The sequence below is a fragment of the Leopardus geoffroyi genome, chromosome E2 (genome assembly GCF_018350155.1).
Source record: "Leopardus geoffroyi isolate Oge1 chromosome E2, O.geoffroyi_Oge1_pat1.0, whole genome shotgun sequence".
Taxonomy (NCBI): domain Eukaryota; kingdom Metazoa; phylum Chordata; class Mammalia; order Carnivora; family Felidae; genus Leopardus; species Leopardus geoffroyi.
The window spans coordinates 15,483,201-15,502,424 of NC_059335.1; the positions used below are offsets into that span (position 1 = coordinate 15,483,201).

General features: G+C 55.8%; 1 protein-coding gene across 5 annotated transcripts in view; it reads right to left on the bottom strand.

The window, feature by feature from the left end:
* The window catches only part of RYR1 (ryanodine receptor 1), a 119,170-nt gene that overhangs the window by 98,430 nt on the left and 1,516 nt on the right, over positions 1–19,224 (bottom strand). For 3 of the 5 annotated variants that reach the window (XM_045442447.1, XM_045442448.1, XM_045442451.1), the window contains exons 2-20: positions 15,630–15,749; positions 14,419–14,523; positions 14,294–14,314; positions 13,260–13,334; positions 13,086–13,164; positions 12,691–12,803; positions 12,287–12,380; positions 11,148–11,241; positions 10,918–10,992; positions 10,292–10,448; positions 10,001–10,165; positions 7,957–8,078; positions 7,262–7,457; positions 3,091–3,226; positions 2,913–3,008; positions 2,711–2,829; positions 1,680–1,813; positions 928–1,169; positions 178–370 (exon numbers count right to left, since the gene is read on the bottom strand). In XM_045442447.1, coding sequence (XP_045298403.1) covers positions 178–370; positions 928–1,169; positions 1,680–1,813; positions 2,711–2,829; positions 2,913–3,008; positions 3,091–3,226; positions 7,262–7,457; positions 7,957–8,078; positions 10,001–10,165; positions 10,292–10,448; positions 10,918–10,992; positions 11,148–11,241; positions 12,287–12,380; positions 12,691–12,803; positions 13,086–13,164; positions 13,260–13,334; positions 14,294–14,314; positions 14,419–14,523; positions 15,630–15,749 — 2,336 coding nt within the window. The remainder of the gene's footprint in view (positions 1–177; positions 371–927; positions 1,170–1,679; positions 1,814–2,710; positions 2,830–2,912; positions 3,009–3,090; positions 3,227–7,261; positions 7,458–7,956; positions 8,079–10,000; positions 10,166–10,291; positions 10,449–10,917; positions 10,993–11,147; positions 11,242–12,286; positions 12,381–12,690; positions 12,804–13,085; positions 13,165–13,259; positions 13,335–14,293; positions 14,315–14,418; positions 14,524–15,629; positions 15,750–19,224) is intronic. The other 2 variants (XM_045442449.1, XM_045442450.1) reach the window with 1 other exon arrangement.

Genomic DNA, 19,224 nt, shown 5'->3' on the forward strand with positions numbered 1-19,224 from the left:
GAACCATGTAGAGATCACTGGGACCTTCTCGTAGGGATCTGACCAGTCAGTCCTGAGGGTAGGCTGCCCAGTGAGGGTAGGCTCCTGGCCTTATGGTAGGCCATGTTGTAACCAGGGGAGGTGTCTTGGGACAGTCCCAGGTCTGGGGCCTGGCAAGGGGCAAAGGCAAGTCCTCACTTGACACCAGCCGAGAAACTGACAACAGGGAAGAAGAGTCCATCCAGGTTGAAGGCCTCAAAGACGCCCTGCACAGGACAGCCATTGATTCGGAAGGAGATGGATGGCACGCTGAGGTCCAGGCAGCAGCTGACGACATCCTCAGGGGCCAGGAGGTGCTGCCCTGGGGAAGTCACTGGGCGTGCCACGTGTCCTGCACCAGGGTCACAGGGAAGAGTCAAAAGTCAGGGGTCTTAAGACCTCACTGGTCAGAGTCTAATGGTCTCAAGAGGCAAGAGGCAGATATTAGAGAATCTCATGGGATCTGGATCCTGGAAACCCTAAGGTCAAGTGTTCCCATGGAGGGTCCTGGATCTCTGAGATAAGGGAGAAGGTCAAGGTTCCCCTGAGGTTAGGGTCTTGAGAGCTGTGGAGTCAGAGATTACAGTCATCCTGGAGTTAGAATTCTGGAACCCTTGGGGGCTGGAAGTCAAAGGTCAGAAGTCATAATGATCTGGGCAGTTTTCAAGGATCTCTTGGGTCAGAGATCATACATCTCCTGGGGTCAGAGTTCTGGAGACTATGAGGAAGCAGGTTGGGGGCAAGATTCTGGAAGCGTTAGGGTTGGGGTCTTGGAAAATTAGGAATCAGAGGTCAAAATTTGGCCTCTTGTGGGGATCAAGATCCCAAGAAGCCTAAGGTGTATGGTGAGAGTCTGAGAAGCTCTGGGGCCAATGATCGGGGATGAGGGCCCCCAGAAGGGTCAGGTACCTGTCCAGAGGTGCAGCCCATCAAATCCGTAGGAATAGAGGTCATCACCGACCCCGTTGCCGCCCCAGCCCTCGCCGCCACCGGGGTAAGGGCTGTAGCCCTCAGTGAGGGCCCAGCCCACCCGCAGGTGGGTGGCCTGAGCTGTCAGGAACGGAGCCACCTCGTCCACCATCACCTCAAAGTACCATTTGCCGTACTGTGTGGAGCCCTCTGCTCGGCCCACAAAGATGTTGGGGCGGATGCTGCAGGGAAGATGGGACAGGAGAGGGGGTGAGGGAGAGGTGGGGAGCAAAGCCAGGTTGTTGCGGGGGGGGGGGGAAGGGAGAAGAGAAGGAGAGATACACACAGGAAAAACAGAAGGCAGAGACATGGAGACAGAGAGAGAGAAAGCAGAGACAGAGACCTCAAAAAACAGAGAGAGATGGGTGAGAGACAGAGAAAACGAAATGGAGGAGAAATAGAGACAGATACAGAAGGAGATAGATAGCAAAAGGAGCAAATGCAGAAAAAGACAGAGAAAGAGAGAGGAACAGACAGAGGCAGAAATGGAAGAGGGAGAGAGGACAAGAGGAGGGGGGGCCGGGGGTGAGCTGGGGCAAGAGAGGACATCTGTGAGGACCAGGTGTTAAGTCTTGGGGTAGGAGACCGAGAAAGGGACATCCACCTGAGTGTGGAGTCTCTGATCTGGGAAAGGGTTAAGAGGTCTGGGGTCAGGGTGAGGTCAGGCTGGGGTCAGGGGTTACGGGCCAGACCTGGTGACATAGTTGATGAGGCTTGTCTGCAGCAGAAGCTCGCGGCCAGGGAGCAAGTTCTCGGTAATGAGATCTTGGTTGGAGCGCACGGCCACGCCATTGCACACACAGAGGGAACACAGCACATCGAGCACCTGGAGGTCAAGGTCAGAGGTCAGGTTGTGAGAGCACCAGGGAGGGGAATCCGGGGTGGAAAGTCAGAAGTTAAGGATAATGTGCCAGGACAAGAGGTGGAGATTTTGATGGGCAAGGAGGTGGTGGAAGTGCGAGGTCAGGGCTCACAGAGGAAGGTTAAGGGTCAAAGAGAAAGGTCAGGCCAGGGGCCGCAGGATCTGGGGTAAGACATCAGCAGTGTTAAGGAAGGAGGGACTGGAGTAGGAGGTGAGGAGTCAGAGGGAGGAGGGAAAAGGTTGGTTAGTGAGAGCAGGAGGGTCAGGAGGAGATTTTAGATCAGCAGGGGCTGCACACATGTGTCTTTGGGTGCCAGGTGGATAATGTACATATGTGAGGTGGTTAGAAATTGTTCAGTGGGGCAGGGTGCCTGGGTGGCTCAGTCGGTTGAGCGTCCGACTTCGGCTCAAGTCATATCTCGTGGTCTGTGAGTTCGAGCCCCGCGTCGGGCTCTGGGTTGACAGCTCGGAGCCTGGAGCCTGCTTCGATCCTGTGTCTGCGTCTCCCTCTCTCTCTCTGCCCCGCCCCCACTCACACTGTCTCTCTGTCTCTCTCGGAAACAGGTAGGACCTGTGGCGAGCTGGAGGGCGTATATGCAGCCCACCTAAAGACTACAAAATCAGAAATTAAAAAATAAAAATGTTGCAGAGATCTAAGGAAGCACATCTGTGGCCCAGAATCCATTTAAGAACTGTAAGCTTAAGACCCTTGTGTTGAGATGGAAGCATGTGGGAGTGGAGTCCAGGTAAGAGACAAGATGGGGAGGAGAAAGGGAGTGAGGGAGGTGGAGAATTCCGGGGCCCTGGGAAAAGGTCAGCGTTCAGAGTTCAGGGGATGAGAGGTCAGGGCGAGGCGCCAACCTTGTGGTTCCTCCCGTGCTTGTCCAGGAGGGAGATGATGGACTTGATGTGGTTCTCCTGGATGATATTCAGGACCTCAGGACTCTCAATCAGGACACAGTACAGCACCTCCAGGATCCCTGTGCAGGTGGCAGAATGATAGGCGAGTGACTGCGGCCCTCCCCTGTGCCAGCCCCTGTCCCCTCCCCCTGGGTTCTCCTACCAGAGGAGGCCTCCAGCCGATCGAGCTTGCTGACCAGCCAGTCCAGGTTGGTGGAGAAGAGGGCACAGTTGGTACGATTGCCACGGATCAGAGAGGCTGAGGGTGGAAAAGAGGCGTCAGACCCCATGGCACTGAGGAGCTGGGGTGCTCTAGGGGAAGCCAGAACCGGGCCCCTTACCCAGGAGTTCATAGAGCAGGTTCACAATCTCTTTCCAGGACTCGGCTGCCTCCTCCCCTGCAAATTCGGCAAAGTGGGCAGCCGTGGTGTAGACATTTAGGCGGTCAATGCAGTTCAGGACCAGGGAGAGCATCCCCTAGGGTGGGGAAAACGGGCGGGTCACCATGGGAGTCCCAGGCCCTCTCTTCCTTGCCCTTCTTGGATGTGCTAATTCATTTAACTTCAACAACCAGCAACTATGTTCCCAGATCCAACAACATTAGCTCCACGTTCCCGTTCACTCCCATCACCCTCCTCTCCTCCTCAGCTCCCCACATCCGTCCTTGTCCTCTCTGCCTCGGTTCCCAACATAATACGTCCTTATTAACATCAGGACTGCGGCCCCTGGGTGGCTCAGTCAATTAGGCGTCCAACTTTGGTTCAGGTCATGATCCCATGGTTCGTGGGTTCAAGCCCCGCGTCCGACTCTGTGCTGACAGCTCAGAGCCTGGAGCCTACTTCGGATTCTGTGTCTCCCTCTCTCTCTGCCCCTCCCTTGCTTGTGCTCTCTCTCTCTCAAAATTAAAATAAACATTAAAAAAAAAAAACCATCAGGACTGACTGTGCTTTTCCTTCCCGAAGTTTTCTTTCCATCCTATCCACCTCCAAGCATCCCACTCTGGGTCCTAACTGGCTCAGTTTACTCTCCGCACCAACCACCCGAAGGATTTTTTTTTTTTTTTTTTTGCGTTTTACATTTTAAACTTTGTCTTCTCTTATTGTGAATTATAAAAGGCATACAGAAAAGCACATACACATACAATAATACATACAGTCAGTTCTTGTTATTCGCGGTAGTTAGGTTCTATAAAGTCACCATGAACACGGAGTTAGCAAATCCTGAACCACTCACCTCTCCCGGGGAAAACACAGGAAGTTGCTCTGAGTCACGTTTTCGTCAATCAATACATAATCTTGGCACATATGTGTGTCCGTTTAAAGACACTGATTTAATATATATTGTTGATGCATTAACATTAAATTCACAGCCAACAGCACTCTAACTCCTCCTAAATGAAGCATATCCCCCCCCCCTTATTTTCTCCATAAGGCCCACCACAGCCTCATGCTCTCGAGAGCACTAGACAGCACGGTAGCGCTACACTCGGGGGCCACTTTAAACAGCGAACTCAACAAAAAAACACCAGTGTGTGGAAAATGTGGCACTAAATATACCATGAAAAGGACACCTGTTTACAGGCCGAGTGCCGAAACAAGAAGGCGCAGCATCACCCTGTTCAGCCTCAGCCGGGAACATGAGGGCCACCGACACAAATTTTTTGCCACTCTGCACATGTTCACGAATGACCACGAAGATGCTGCAAGTATTGATGTGAGGGTCACAAATAGATTTTAGCAAGCAGGCAAATTTGCAAAGGCAGATCTGTGCACACCAAAGATCAAACGTGTATGGCTCAACAGATACAAAGAACACCTGTGTAACCGTGACCCAGCCACGCAGAAGTCGCCTGGATGCCCCTCCTGACCACACAAACCTCTCTGCTAGGAATAACCGCTGTCCTGGCTTTTGTAGAAATCCTCTCCTTGCTTTTCTATTTTTACCGCCTATGTATGCGTCAGTAAACAGTCTAATGGAGTTTTGCCTGTTTTTGAACTTGGCATACACAATAAGTATTCTTCTGGACATGGAGTCTCTTGCTGGGTGTTATGTTTTAAGTTCAAGAACACCGTTTCGCGTGGCTGTCGTCCCTTCATTTTCGTGGTGGACTAGTACCCATATCCACTGTGTGTGTGAACACGCGACATTTGCAGATCCATGCTGGTGGTGGACATTTGGGCTGTTTCTAGCTTTTGGCCATTACGTATAGCGCTACTGTGACAATCACTGTGTCTCTATGCTGGGGGCCCCTATCACTAGTAAGAGAGGCAACACACGGGGGTAGAGGGCGGTTGGAGTCACACAGAGTCGCTGCGTCATTAACTAGTTGTGATTTTAGGGAACCTATCCCTCTTGTGGCTCCCAAAGTGAAAGTCCTCACCCAGAGCCTGGCCTTCGTCACCTCTCTGCCCTCATCTCCTCCCACTCTGCCCCTAGCTCACCCTGTCCCAGTCACCCTGGCCTCCTCATGGTTCTAGAACCTGCCAAGCACACTCCCTGTGAACTTGCTCTCCCCTTTGTCTCCTCTCTGTCCCTCCCCCAGGTGTACATGTGGCTGCCTCTCTTCACTCAGGTCCCCTCCCTGACCAGTCTATTTTATTTATTTATTTTTTTTTTAAATTTATTTATTCTGAGAGAGACAGTGACAGTGCAAGTGGGGGAGAGACAGAGAGAAAGAGACAGAGAATCCCAAGCAGGCTCTGCCCTGGCAGTGAAGAGCTGGACGCAGGACTCGAACCCACGAAATCGTGAGATGGTGACCTGAACTGAAACCAAGAGTCAGGCGCTCAACCCACTGAGCCATCCAGGTGCCCCTGTTTTATTTTTCTTTTAAGTTTATTTATTTATTTTGAGAGAGCACGCGTGAGCAGGGGAGGGGCAGAGAAAGAAGGAGAGCGAGAATCCCAAGCGGACTCCACACTTGGTGCTCAGTGCTAGGCTCAATCCCACGATCCTGAGATCGTGACCTGAGCGGAAATCAAGAGTTTGGACGCTCAACTGACTGAGCCACCCAGGCGCCCACTGATCACTCTGTTTTAAGGATTTAAAAAAAATTTTTTTAAGTTTATTTATTTTTGAGAGCGGGACAGAGAGAGCGAGCAAGGGAGGGGCAGAGAGAGAAGGAGAGAGAATCTCAAGCAGGCTCTGCACTGTCAGCACGGAGTCTGAGGTGGGGCTCAAACCCACAAACTGTGAGATCATGACCTGAGCCGAGACGAATAGTTGGATGCTTAACCAGCTGAGCCACCCAGGCACCCCAAGACCACTCTATTTTAAGTTGCAACAACCCCAGCACTCCCTGCTACTTCCCTCCTTTATTTTTTCCTCAGCACTTATCATCTTATATACCATGTAATTTTCTTATTTTATTGATCATCATCTATCCTCCCCACATGTCAGTTCCAGAAAGACAGAGATTTTTGTCTGTTTTGTTGACAGCTGTACCCCTTGGCATATTTGTTGGGGAGATAGATGGCTGTTATTTAATCTCTCTGAGCTTCTGTGATCCATCTGTAATATGAGAATTACAACCCCCATGGGGTTATCAGGAGGATGTCATGTATATAGCACCTTTAGCACACAATAAAGGCCAAATTCAAAGTAATAATAACCACTAACACCTATATATCATCTGCTACGTGCTGGCACGGTTCTAAACGTTTGGCCTATACTAATTCCACTCCACAAATAAGTTTCGTTATTGTTACTATTATCACTTTTGGATCAGATTGGGGAGTCCCTGGAGAGGAGGAGGGTCAGTTGTTAGCCTTTAAACGAACATGCTCCCCTATCACCCGGTGGGGACATCAGACCTCCGGGCCTTTGTCCAGTCCCCTCCTCCCACCCCGTGCGGTCCCCCTCACTCTGACCCCCTGTTGGGCGGAGCCCGCTCCACATCTCTTCCCTTCTTGCTCTCAGAACACACGGACCCCCCCAGCTCCTGACGCCAGCAGAGGACCCTCCCTGACGCCCCAAAACCCACCTCTGGCCTTGCCCCTCCTCCCATGCCCCATTCTGGTTCAGTCCTCCCAACTGCGGGCCGAGCCCCCATAGACACCATCCCCCCCCCCCCCACCCATTCCCGAGTCCCGCAGCCTCATCCTCAGACTTCTTCCCAGGCCTGGCCGCTTCTACAGGCTTCGCCTCGGCACAGACCTGCGCTTAGGCCCCGCCCCACTCCGGGGTAAGGGAACAGGCCTGCCCCACCCGCTTCGCTCCGGTCGCAACTCGCTCCCACCCGCACCGCCCCTGCTCTGACAAACGCCCTGCCTTTCCCTCAAGGCCCCGCCCACCACCCCAAATTCTCCTCAAGGCCCGCCCCCTCACTTGTTCCCCGAAAGCCTGCGGCCCCGCCCCGTTTATACAGGCCCCGCCGGCTCTGAAACCACTACAGACGCCTTCAAGTCCCTCAGGCTCCGCCCCGCCCCGCCCCAACCTCGCTGCGGCCCCACCCTTCCCTCAGGCTCCGCCCCCGCGTCCACAGGCCCCGCCCCGCCCTCGCCACGGCCCCACCTCCTCCTGGAAGAGGCTCTGGCGGTTGCGCAGGCTGCGTAGCTTGCTCTGCTTCTCCTCGTGCTGCAGCTCCTCGGAGGGCGGCTCGAAGTAGCCGATGAGGTCCTGCAGGCTCAGGATGACGCCCTCGATGGGCAGCGCTGTGCCAGCTGGCGGCCCCGAGCCCCGCGGCTTCCCGCTGAAGCTGTCCAGGCCCCTGTGGGGACGGCGCACCTGTCAGCCAGGAGCCCCGAGCGCTGACTATCATTGAGGCGCTCGCGAGTCCTACCCCCTGCCCCCAAAGGACTCTTACAGACACACCTATTCTACAGAGGGGGAGACTGAGACTCGGAGACAGACAGATATTGGCCTGAGGCCACACAGTGGCCAGCGACAGAGCTAGGACTGGGACTCTCTCCTGTGTAAGCACAGGGGGGTGGGTGGAAGCAGGTGTCAGGGCTGGGGAGGTCCAGGATCAAGGATCTGGGTATCAGGGGTGATCAGGGATGTGAAGTCAAAATCATGGTTGTCAAGGTCAGATTAGGGGTCAAGTGTACAGAAGTCAGAGGTTTAGAGGTTAGGGATCCTGTGTATGTTAGGGGTGTGGAAGTCAGAGGTGGGATTAGAGGGGTCAGGTGTATGACCACGGGGAGCCTGGGGGTCAAGGCGTGGCCCCGCAGGGGGCGGGGGGGGGGCAGAGTGGGCAGGTGGCTCACTTGATGAACTGGTTGTACAGGCCAGCGGTGCTGTAAATCATGCGGGCAGCCTGGGACTCCTCCTGCTGGCAGCGAGTCAGTGACAAGGCGTCGTCCATATGGCCTTCCTGGTGCAGCATGGCCTGGCAGCGTGGGGGGGGTGGGCAGAGAGGTCAGGAGTGGGCCCATCACCAAGGACGGATCATCTGCCCCCAGATCTCCATCCAGATTCTAGCCCCAAAGCTGCCCCCATCCTCCACTGAATCTCTCTGCCAGACACCCCCTTCTATCCCTCTTCATCTGACTCTTATTCTCTGTCCCCCCACCCGCCCCCATCCCCCCGTCTCCCCTCTGCCTCTGGCTCCATCTCCCTGCCCCTCTTTGTTTCTGTCTTTGTTTCTCTCCCTACGTCTCACATCACTACCCCATGCTTTGTCTCTTTCTCCCTGTCTTTCCCACTCTGTCTGTATCTCCATCTCTCTCTGCCTTCTGTCTCTATCCGCCTTTGATTCTGTATTTGTGTCGCCCTCTCTGACTGTCCTGTCTATCTGTCTGTCTCCAGGCCAGACCCTTTCCACCCATATCTACTGCTGACTTAACACCCTCCCACCAGAAAGGTGTAATGACACCCTCACTTAACATGTCCTAGGCTGAATGCCTGAAAGCTTCTCTGTAAGATGAGACCATCTTCCAGCTTTCTCCTGAGCTGACCTCTGAGCGCCTTGTCCAGTCCTGTGGCTGTAAATACCACCCACCGCTGACGGCTCCCACTACCCCCCTCGGACCAGGCCCATTGCTATATCCTCTGCTCAGGTATCCAACTACAAGCTTCGTTTTTTTGAAACGAGCATCTCCCTAGTCTTCCCACTCATTCTCTTTATCGAGGGGCTCTGTTCTACACATTGGATCCCTGTCATCCTGAGCTGCTGACACTTGGCTGTCCCTGACTCAGTTAATGGCATTTCCATCCTTCCAGTGGCTCAGGGCAAAAATCATGGCATCATCCTCGACCCCTGACCCTCTCACCTCGAGATCCAGTCTGTCAGGAAATCCTGTTGGCTCCGCCCTCAAGCTACAAATATAATCTGCCACCTTCCCCACCCTGGTCCTGTCCACTGTTTTCTCCCACTTGACCATGGCAGCAGTCGCCTCCCTGGGCTCCCTACTCCAACTCTGGGCCTTACCCCAAACTCATCTATTCCCACGAGCAGCTAAGGAACCTGAGTCAGGTCACCTCCCTGGCCTGCTCAAAACTCTACTGGGGTTCCATCTCACTAGGAGTAAAAGGTGGGACCCTCCCCATGGCCCACAAGGCCCACATGATCTGCTCCCATCTCCTCTCTGTCCTTATCTTCCAAGACTTGTCCCTCAATCACTGCGCTCCAGCCAAACTGGACCTTCTTTCTGTTATTGCAACAAATCAACCTCATTCCAACCTCAGGGCCTTTGCACGTGCCATGCTCTCTGCCCAGAGTAGCTTTTCCACTCTTTAGCTGGAAAGCTATATACTTCATTACAGGTGGTTTATTTACCATGTCTGAGTCTGGAAGGGCAGGAGACAGGTCTGTATATCTCATCTATTTTTCCACACACACATCTAGAACAACTGGGGCGCTCCATAATTTGCCGAATGCTATTCTTGGTCTGTTTGCCACTATCTTTGTCTCTTTTTGTCTTTTCCATCTCTGCTTCTCTGTCTCTATCTTTCTCTGTTTTTCCGTCTCCATGTCTTTTTGTCTCTGCTTTTCTCTGTCTCTATGTTTCTCTCTCCCTCTCTCTCTTTCCCTGTCCTTCTCCCTTTCTCCCTCTCCCTCTCCCTCCCTTCTCTCTCTCCTTCTCCCTCACTCTATTCATTCTTTCCACCCCATTTCTCCTCTCCCTCTCTCTCTCCCCCCTGTATATCTATCCCTCTTTCTTTTTCCTCTCTCAATCTCAGTTTGTCTTTGAGTCCCCATCTTTCTCTCAGTCCTACCCTCAAACTCCTGAAGGCTCAAGCATGACCACCCCTCGGTCTCCTTCCTGCCCCTGCTGGCACCCCTGCCCCTTCCCCTCGCCAGGCACCCACCTTCTTCTTGAGCACGCCCAGCCTCAGGGCCTTGGGGTCCGGGGCCGCATAGGTGAGCCACAGGCCTGAGGCCACGTGCTGCACGAAGCACAGTGACTCCCCATACTTGATCTCAGGGGGACCCATGCCGTCCACATCCCGCTTGGGGGCCGTATCCAGCTTCTCCTGCAGGGGCAGGGGACAGAGGTCAGCCTCCTCTGCCTGCGCATTTAATCGGGGAGAGACTGCAGAATGGAGGCTGGGGCCGGATTTGGGGCCCCAAGTGAGGGAGGGCACCCTGACCCCACCGACCTTGGAGATGCGGAAGCAGAAGGAGGTGGCCTTGGTGTGGGCCTTGCTGGCATCGACCACCATCAGGCCCTGGTCCTCGGTGAGCGCCAGGTACCGCCCAGTGGTAACATGCCGGATACGAAGAGGCTGGCCCCAGCGGAGGTGGCTCCCACTCCAGCTGCAAAGGGTGAGGGTGCCGGGGGGTCAGAGGATCCCCCAGTCCTCCCATGGACACCACAGTCTTGGTCCAAACCTCCAGCCTTCTTCCAGGGGGACCCAAACCTTCCTTGCGGCCCTCAAATCTTTCTTAGGACCCCCTAGCCCTCCTTTGGGAACCCCAGTCCTATCTCAGGCCCTCACAACTTCCTCAGGGCTCCCCAGTGCTCCCAGTTTCCCCAGACCCACCACTTTCTCTCCCTCTACTCCCACACTTTTACTCGGGATCCCCAATCTCTCCTCAGGAATGCCCACCCTCCCCTAGGTCCTTTTCCTCCAGGACTCTGGGACCCTGAAGACCTTCATCACCTTCTGGGGCCCCCAGATTTCCCCTCAAAATCCTCCAGTTTCTTTCTCAGATCTTCCTTCAAGACCCTCTCTCCCCTCCCAGGCCCCCCAGGAGCAATTAGCCCCACCCCAGCCCCTCCCACCTGATTCTCAGTGGCTCCAGTCTCCAGAGGGAGCGGGCGTGGGTGCACACAGATCCCCCCTCGTAGTGGACGAGTCTGGGCACACGGGAGAGAGTGAGGTCAGGGGTTCAGTCGCCCTCCTCCCAGAATATGATCCCCAACCCCACCCATAGGGTCCGGGCGCCCCGAGCCTGCTTTTACCCTTCCCCTCCTGCCCCAACACCCCAGGGCCTCTTGTCTCCAACCCAGACCTGCGCTGGTCCTCGCTGTCAGCGGGGGAAATGGTAAGACACTCATCCATGTGTCCGTGAAAGAGGCGAAGGACGTGGCCTCCGGTCACATAGCCTGGAAAGGAGCAAGGGAAAGTGATCATTGTAGGGCTGGAGCCCTGGACAGGCCTGGGAGCCAAAGTGGAGTTCAGGGGTCCTGCTTCTCCCCTGTGGGAGGTTGGGGATCTGAGTTTTAGGATCTAAAGTGGCAGTCTGAGATTTGGGCTAAGTTTGAGTCCTGAAGCAGGGGTATGAGATTTGGGGTCCGAGGTGGGAAATCTAAGTTTGGGGGTCTGGGTATACAGGGCTGAGGTTGGGGGGGGGGGGAATGTGGGTCTGAGTTTGGATTTCTGAGGTTGGGGGTCAGAGGTTTAAGTCTAACATTTCTGGATATTGGGCTCTGAGTGTCAGGTCTTGATTTGGGGTCTGGGTTTAGAGGTTTGATGGTTGGGTCTGAGGTTGGGGTCTGAACTTTGAAGGTTGATTTTTGGTTGAGTTCTGAGGTTCGGGGTCTGAAGTTATCGTCGACAGTTTCGAAGTCTGAGTTGGAGAAGCTTCAGAGTTAGAAGTTGGTGGGTTTCACATTAAGGCCTGAGTTTCAGGATCTGTGGTTTGAGTCTCAGCTTGGGTGTGGGGTTTGGGTGTTAAGAGCTGGGGTCAAAGTTTTGGGGTCATGCTTTGGGATCTTAGCACGGGAAGAATTTGGAAGATGATTTTAGATGTCTGAGGTTAAAGTTTGGAGATCTGAGGTCAGTTGGCTCAGATTTGGGGTCGGAATTAGAGGTCTTGGCTTGGATATCTGAGTTTGAATGTGGGGGTCTGGGTGTGGGGAGCTGAGGTCTCCGTCTGTATTTGCCTTCTAAGGCCTGCGGATCTGAGGGCTAAGTTCCAAATGCGGTGCTCTAAGCTTTGGATCTGAGTTTAAGGGTCTGCCCTCCAGGACCTTGAGTGGGGCATGTGAGTTTTGGTGTCTAAATTTGGGTGTCTGATACTGAGTGTGGGGTTTAGAGTCTGAACTCCAGGGTTCTGGATTTGGGGTCAGTATGGACATGTTTGAGGGGCAAGGTGGGAGGTCTGTTCTGGGGGTCTCCGTTTAGGGACAGGAGGTCTGGGACCCTCACCCTCTTCGCAGCCAGAGCAGATGGGGTTCATGTTCCACAGTGTCTGCATGAAGGAGGCGTCCACCTGGAGCTCCCCGCTGGCCGTTGACAGGTGCTGGGGGCAGCCGGGAGGTGGCGGTCAGAGACGGTGGGTGAGAATAGTCCGGAGTCAGAGGCCGGAAACCAAAGGTGGAAGCCGGCAGACAGGGGACAGAAAATCAGAGATCACAGATCAGAAAACCAAGATCAAACTGGGCAGCGGGGTCCGGAAGACCAGAAATGGATGTCAGAGGTCGGGAAAACAGGAATCAGGCGTCCGACCACTGGGTTCAGAGAGCTGGCAAATCAGTGACCGGGAGACGGGGGACCCCGTGCACCCCCAGCCCTGGGCAGTAGTAGCTATGCCGGGGGGCGGGATTGCTCACCAGGTAGCGCTCTGAGGAGACGCTGACGAGGATGAGGTCGTCCCCAACGCGGACCTTCTCTCCTTCCGACCTCTGCTTGGAGGCCGGGTGCGCCGTCCACCAACAGGCCTCCCCTAGGGAGGGGGCAGGGCTGTCAGGATGAGGACCACCCAGAATGCCCTTCCCCGAGGGGTCCCCCAGCCCTCGGCCCCAAATTCTCTTATCACGACCACCCCCTCTCTGCCTCCCGCCCTCACACTCTCTGCCTCGGGTCCCCCCATGCTGGTCCGAGTCTCCCTCGCCGCCCCCGTCCCTGCCCCCGCCGGGCCTGCCACCCCCCGCCGTCCTGCACCTTCCCCACCGCGGCCCCTGGCCGCGGCGGCCCCGTCGCCGCCCTCCCCGCTCCAGCCCCACACCTGTGGCATCTTCCTGGAGTCCCACGTCGAAGGCCAGCTTGTCAGTCATGGAGCGCGAGGTGGTAAGACAGCTCAGGTACTAGGATCGCAGAGGGGAGTCAGCCTCCTCCCGGCCCTCGCCCCGCCCCTGCCCTCGCCCCGCCCCTGCCCTCGCCCCCTCGCTCTCACACTCACCATGCCGCTGTGCGTGTGCCGGAGCAGGATGGCATGGCCGTACAGGAGTGTCCTGTGTCCCCCACCCTGGGACGACTGCAGGGGGCAGGAGGTTGAGAGAGGGCACAGAGTGAGACCAGAGCCCCCCTCCCCCCCCAGGCATCCGGCCTATTCTACGTGGCAATACGCTCCCCATAAAATATCATGCTCGCCCGGACACGAGAAAGCCTTAGCTCAGACCCTCAACAGATTCTTGGCCTCGGTTTCCCCATTCATGGAAGTAGGGGCTGTGTCTCTGAGAAGCCTGTGGGTAGGGTGTTTTCTAGTTCCCAAAGCCCACTCTGTCCTCCCTGCCTCCTTCATCCTGTTGAGCAGGCCCCAGAGTCCCTCAGGGAGGCCGAACCGCTCTTCCGGTTGGTCTCCTGGGAGTTCCCCCTAACTCGTATTCCGTGGACCTCGGCCCCTTTCGCCGTAACCTTTCATAAGACAGCTGAGCGGCAGCCCATGTGCACCTGGGTAGTCCTACCAGGTGTTAAATATTTGAACATCCCCATAGGGACCCCGCCCTGCGCCGCCACACACACCGAAGCACAAGGAGCCCGGGCCCCTCCCGGGGTGGGTACATCGGATATACACCCGGTCACTCGATGGCGTCATGCCTCCCATCCTGGCTCTCACATGCCCATGCTCGGAGGGCACCATGTGATGGGGCCCCCTGATCACATGGCAGACCCACTCCTGGAGTGGAAGGGACCCACACTTGGGGCAGGGGGCAGGTGAGAGGAGAGGTCCCATGCAGAGAAGAGCTGGGATCAGGGGCAGAGGGAAGGATGGGAAAGAGGACAAAGGAGCAGGCGGGGGAACGGGTCGGGGGGGGGGGGCTCAGAAGCCCCCACCCCCTTCCTTCCTTCCTGGCTGGCCTGTCTGGGCTCCACAGCCCCTGACAGCTGGGGTGGGGGAGACCCCCAGCCCCTGTGTGCAGGACGTGGGCCCAAGAGCAGGGCCTGGGGCCAGGAGAGGGGGAAGAGGCAGGTGACACCCAAGGCCAGACCTACCCACTTATCCAAATTGAGGGCCTGTGAGGGGCGGGGCAGAGAGAGGAAGAAGAGCAGGCGGTGAGCGACCCCCGTGGCTTCCCACCCAGCCCTGCCACTGCGCCCCGCCAGGCCGGGAGCCTCACCTCCACGCCAGCCTCCACCGTGTTGGCCAGCATCTCCTGCAGGGCCCGGACCGACAGAGACTGCTCCAGGACGAAGCAACAGATGGCCAGATCGGGGGGCACGTTCTGCGGTGGGGGGGGAGGGAATGTGAGTGGGGGGCGCGAAGGCCCCTGAGCGCCGGTCTGAATACCCACACCCCTTGGAGACCCAGACCTGGCCCCGGTCCCCGGAGGAGCCCCTGCACCCTGCCACCCCCGCGGACACCGGCATCACAGAAGACATGCCTCCTTCCCTCAAACACCTAAACCCTAGCCGAGCCTCACGGAAGCTTCCCACCCCCCACCTAATCCCAAAGCGAGCCTCAGCCCTCTCTCAGACACGCTGCACCTGTTCCAATGCCACGGGACATGCCTCCCCCTGCAGATAACCCAAATTTCTGCAATCCCAAAGGAGATCCCCCCCCCTCCAATCTCCTGCTGTCACCAGCAGACGCTCCCAACTCCTGCCTTCTCCCTCACACGCCCGCCCGTGAACCCTGCTTCCAAATCACATCCAACCTTTCTCCTCCCTCCCCAGTCTTCCACCCAATCCCCTGACTCCCAGACACCCTCCCCCTTGGACCCAAGACTCTCTAACCCGCTCAGACCCTTGGCCTCCTCCGCGATCTGACTCCACGTCCCTTCCCTCTCCCAGTCCCTGCCCTCACCCCCCAGGTCACCTCTTCTCTCAGACCCTGAGTCCACCTCGCCCTCAGACCCAGGCTCCCTCCAGTCTCAGCCTCTAACGCCCTTCCCACTCGGCCCCCCAGTCCCCTGCTAGTGTCCCCCAGCCCTCCAGGGCCTTTGGCTTTGGATCCAAGGCTCTCTGCCCCCTTAGACACCTGCCTCCTGAGACTCCCGAGCCCCTGCTTCTCCACCCCTACCTGCCTCAGATCTCTGGCCCTCTTTCCTTTTCACTCCCCTCCCCATTTTCTCTCTCATCAGCAGCCACCTTCAGATCCCCTCTTCCTTGAACTCAGGGCCCTCCATGCCCCAGCCACCCTCCCTCTTCCCTCAGGCCCCCTGCTCTCCCTCCTCAGACCTCCCCTCCCACCTGCCTGGAACCTTCAGCCCCTTTTCCCTCCCAGCCCCTCTCCGTTTTCTCTCCTAGCAGCACCCTCTCTTCAGACCCACACCCCTCTTCTTTGGACCCTGGCCTCTGCCCCCACAGACCCCCACACTCCCACACACACCTGGGCATTGCTGGTGGGCTCCAGGAAGCAGAGGCGGTTGCCAAAGCCCTCGGCCGCCAGGCAGAGCTTGAGCTGTTCCTTGAGCACCGTGGCGCTGCATTGCAGGACCACTTCGTCGTCCTGCGGGCAGAGCTCGGGGTCAGGGCCCCGCGGACACCGCGCCATCACCCTGCCCCTCTCCTCACGGGACAGGTGGCGACTGATAACACCCACCTCACAAGTCATCACACAGGAGCCTGTGCCCAGGGCTCCACACACTTCTCACGCCCCACGAGACAGGCACGAGTGTCATCTCTATTTTAAAATGGGGAAACTAAGGCTCAAGGAGGGGGCACAGCTTTCCAAGGCCACATGGCTGATAAGGGGACGGGCTGGGATTTGAACCCCAATTCAGCTGGCTCCAGTAGGGCCCCCGAGGTGAGCCACTGGGGGTGGAAACTATGAGCACCCCAAGTTCAATGGCTTTTAAGCTCAGCCTTCTCTAATTTCTCTTTTGTGTATTGTTTCAGTAATGGCTATCATTTAAGGAGTGCTTTCTTGTCTTTCCCTTTTTTAAATTTTATTTTAGAGAGAGCAGAGAGAGAGAGAGAGAGAGAGAGAATCCCGAGCAGGCTCCAAGCTCAGTGCGGAGCCCCACACGGGGCTTGATCCTACGACCCTGGGATCACGCCCTGAGCCGCCATCAAGAGTTGGACGCTCAACTGACTGAGCCCCCGAGGCGCCCCCGAGGAGTTCTTCCTAATGGTACGTGAATGCAGCTCCAGAGCCCAGACTGGATCTAGGGTGGGCGGGGACATGCCGCAATGGACCCGATGTCATCTCCAGTAAACGCCGAGGTAGGACGGCGACAGATAATGGCATCAGAGCAATGCTACACTTCCTGACGTTGATAACCGTGCTGCGGTTTTGTACGACTGCCCTTGCTTCTTCGGAAACAGACACTGAAGTACTTTAGGAGTGAAGGGTGCCGCGTCCGCAACTTATCCCCAAAGAGTTGAGGGGGGAAGTGAAGTGTAGACCGAGAGAGGGAGGGGGAGAGAAATCAAGGGTGCCAAATCTTAACCTGTGGGAGAAATGACTTCAGGCCACGTGGGGGTTCTTTGAAGTAACCTTGCAGCTTTTCTCGAAGTTTGAAGTGCTTTCGAGATTATAAGCTGAAGTTGTAAGTAAAATAAAGCATTTTCGATGGGCTGGGTCCCCTTCCAAGAACTTAATGCATACGAACTCATCGCGGAATCCCCACGGCGACCCTCGGAGGTGACCAGAACGGAAACCCGTAGAAACTGGGACCCAGAGGTCACACCGCTGTCACACAGCATAGCTGGGATTTGATCCCAGCTCTCTGTGTCACACTGTTAGAACACTAGGCCACCTCTTCACGTGTTAGTAAAGTTGCCCGTATCTACACTTAGCACTGATATAAATGTACGCGGAGGAGTGGCCGACGCTTTTCAGACAGTCGAGAATGATAGAGACTCCGGCTCTTCACCGCTGAGTCAGGCAGCGGTTGTTTCCTTTTACAGCCGAGGAAACGGCTTCCAGGGCGTTAGGCGTCCCCCCCCCCCCCCGAGGCCACACGGCCTCCAGCCCTTCCATCCGGTATCTCACACAAACGTGCCCCAGTCCTGGGCTTCGAAGCACACGCACAGCCCTCCGTCTGCCCTCAGCCGGGAAGGAAGGAGACGTTTGATGTGTCGGCAGGAGGCCCCATAACTGCTCTGCCCTTTAGTCTCCAACCCCCACATCCTGGCACGCGCTGGGCACTCGCGTGTGCACAGGGATATAGAGCTTGCACTTATTAAACACTTACTGTCTGCGAGGCCTTACGCTCCCGGCTTTTACATTCCTTTGACAGACGCTCATTAAACGTCCGCTCCTGCCAGGCACTGATCTAGACTGGACACAGAGCAGCGAGTGAAGCAGACAAAGTCCCTGTCCTCACAGAGCTGACATCCTTGTGGGGGAGAGGCAATAAACAGGTGAATAATTTGAATGTCAGTGATAAGTGTTATGGAAAAGAAATTACCCAGGGTGATGTAGGAGAGTGGCTTTGGGGGTAGGGGTGTGTGACATCAGTGAGGGGGTAAAGTGACAGCCTCTCCAAGGAGGTGACATTTGAGCTGAGCCTGGTCCAAATAACAAGAAGAAATCAGGCCTGCTCATCTCTGGGGGAAGAACGTTCCAGGAAGAGGGGGCAGCCTGTGCAAAAGGCCTGTGGCTGGAGGGCGCTGAGGGCGCTGAGGAATAGAAAGGGAGACGGGATGGCGGCGGCAGCACGAGCAAGGAAGCGGGAGGAGATGAGCTCGGAGACATTTTGCATGGATCCCTTGAGTCCTTATGGTACCTATTTTCGTCCCCACTTTCCAGATTAGGAAACTGAGGCTCAGAGAGAAACATGAAAATCACTTGCCCGAAGTTAGGAAGCAGGCCAATGGCAAAGCCAGCATGTAACCCAGAGACTGGAAGCCTACTCAGTACATCAAGATTCTCTAACTTTCTCCCGCAGCAGAATGAAGGAAGGTGGCCTGGTTACAAATGCAGCTTCCTTCCTGCCTTAGTTTCCCGCCCGACACTAAGAGCATGATTCTGTGGATCTGGGGTGGACGGGGGAACAGGGACCATTACCAGCCCTCAGCAGGCTCTGACGTGGGCCGTGCTTTGAGACACCCCAGCCTCGCACGGCTAGAGGTCGCCACCCACGAAGGGGAAATGAAACCATTTTGGGGGCCGTGCCCCCGTGCTCAAAAGGTGAAATAAAGCAGAGCAAAAACAGCACATAGCAACATGCCCCGCGGTTCCAAGGGCTACCTACGTTTTAGGACACTCGTCCCAGTTAAACATAGGTGTGTGTGAATGCACCCCATTTGTCCCTAATAGCACGAATTAGAGGCAACCCAAATGTCCATCGGCAGGTAAACCGATAGACAAATTGTGGCATATTCACACAGTGTGATGCCCCTCCGCAACAAAGAGAAATGAGCTCTCGATGTGCGCCGCGTGGATAAATGTCAAAAATGCGCTGGGCAAAAGCAGCGGAGGCAAAACAGCATCTATTGTATATGAAAGCCAGAAGTGACTAATGGAAAAGAGGGAACTTTCCGGGGTGAAGGAAAGGTTCTATGTCTCGATTAGGACGGTGGTTACATGGGTGTGTAAAGTTTGTCGAAACTCACGGAATTGGGACGCCTAAAATGGGCACAATTCATCGGTATCGATTATACCTCGGTGAAGTTGGATTTTTAAAATATGTGTGCATCTGCACGTAGTAGGTGACAATATAAAATGTATTTCTGACTGGTGGGATGTGGTCCAAAGTGTTTGAGGGAAAAGCCACGTGATCTCAGTAAAGTTCACGAAAACGGACCCAGTCTGGGGACAAGAGATGCCGGGGCCAGACCTCCAGAACCCAGCACAGGCTAACCTGGCAAGTCTGAGCTCAGTTCTCTTCTTGGGAAAGCAGGAAGGCGGGCTCCCAGAGGCACCCAGAGATGACACTTCCTGGCCTTGACCTTGGGCAAGTGATTCTACCACTCAGGCCTTGGTTTCCCTCAAATCTCCCAGTGAGATAAAGATAGGGCCCTACCTCAGAAGATAG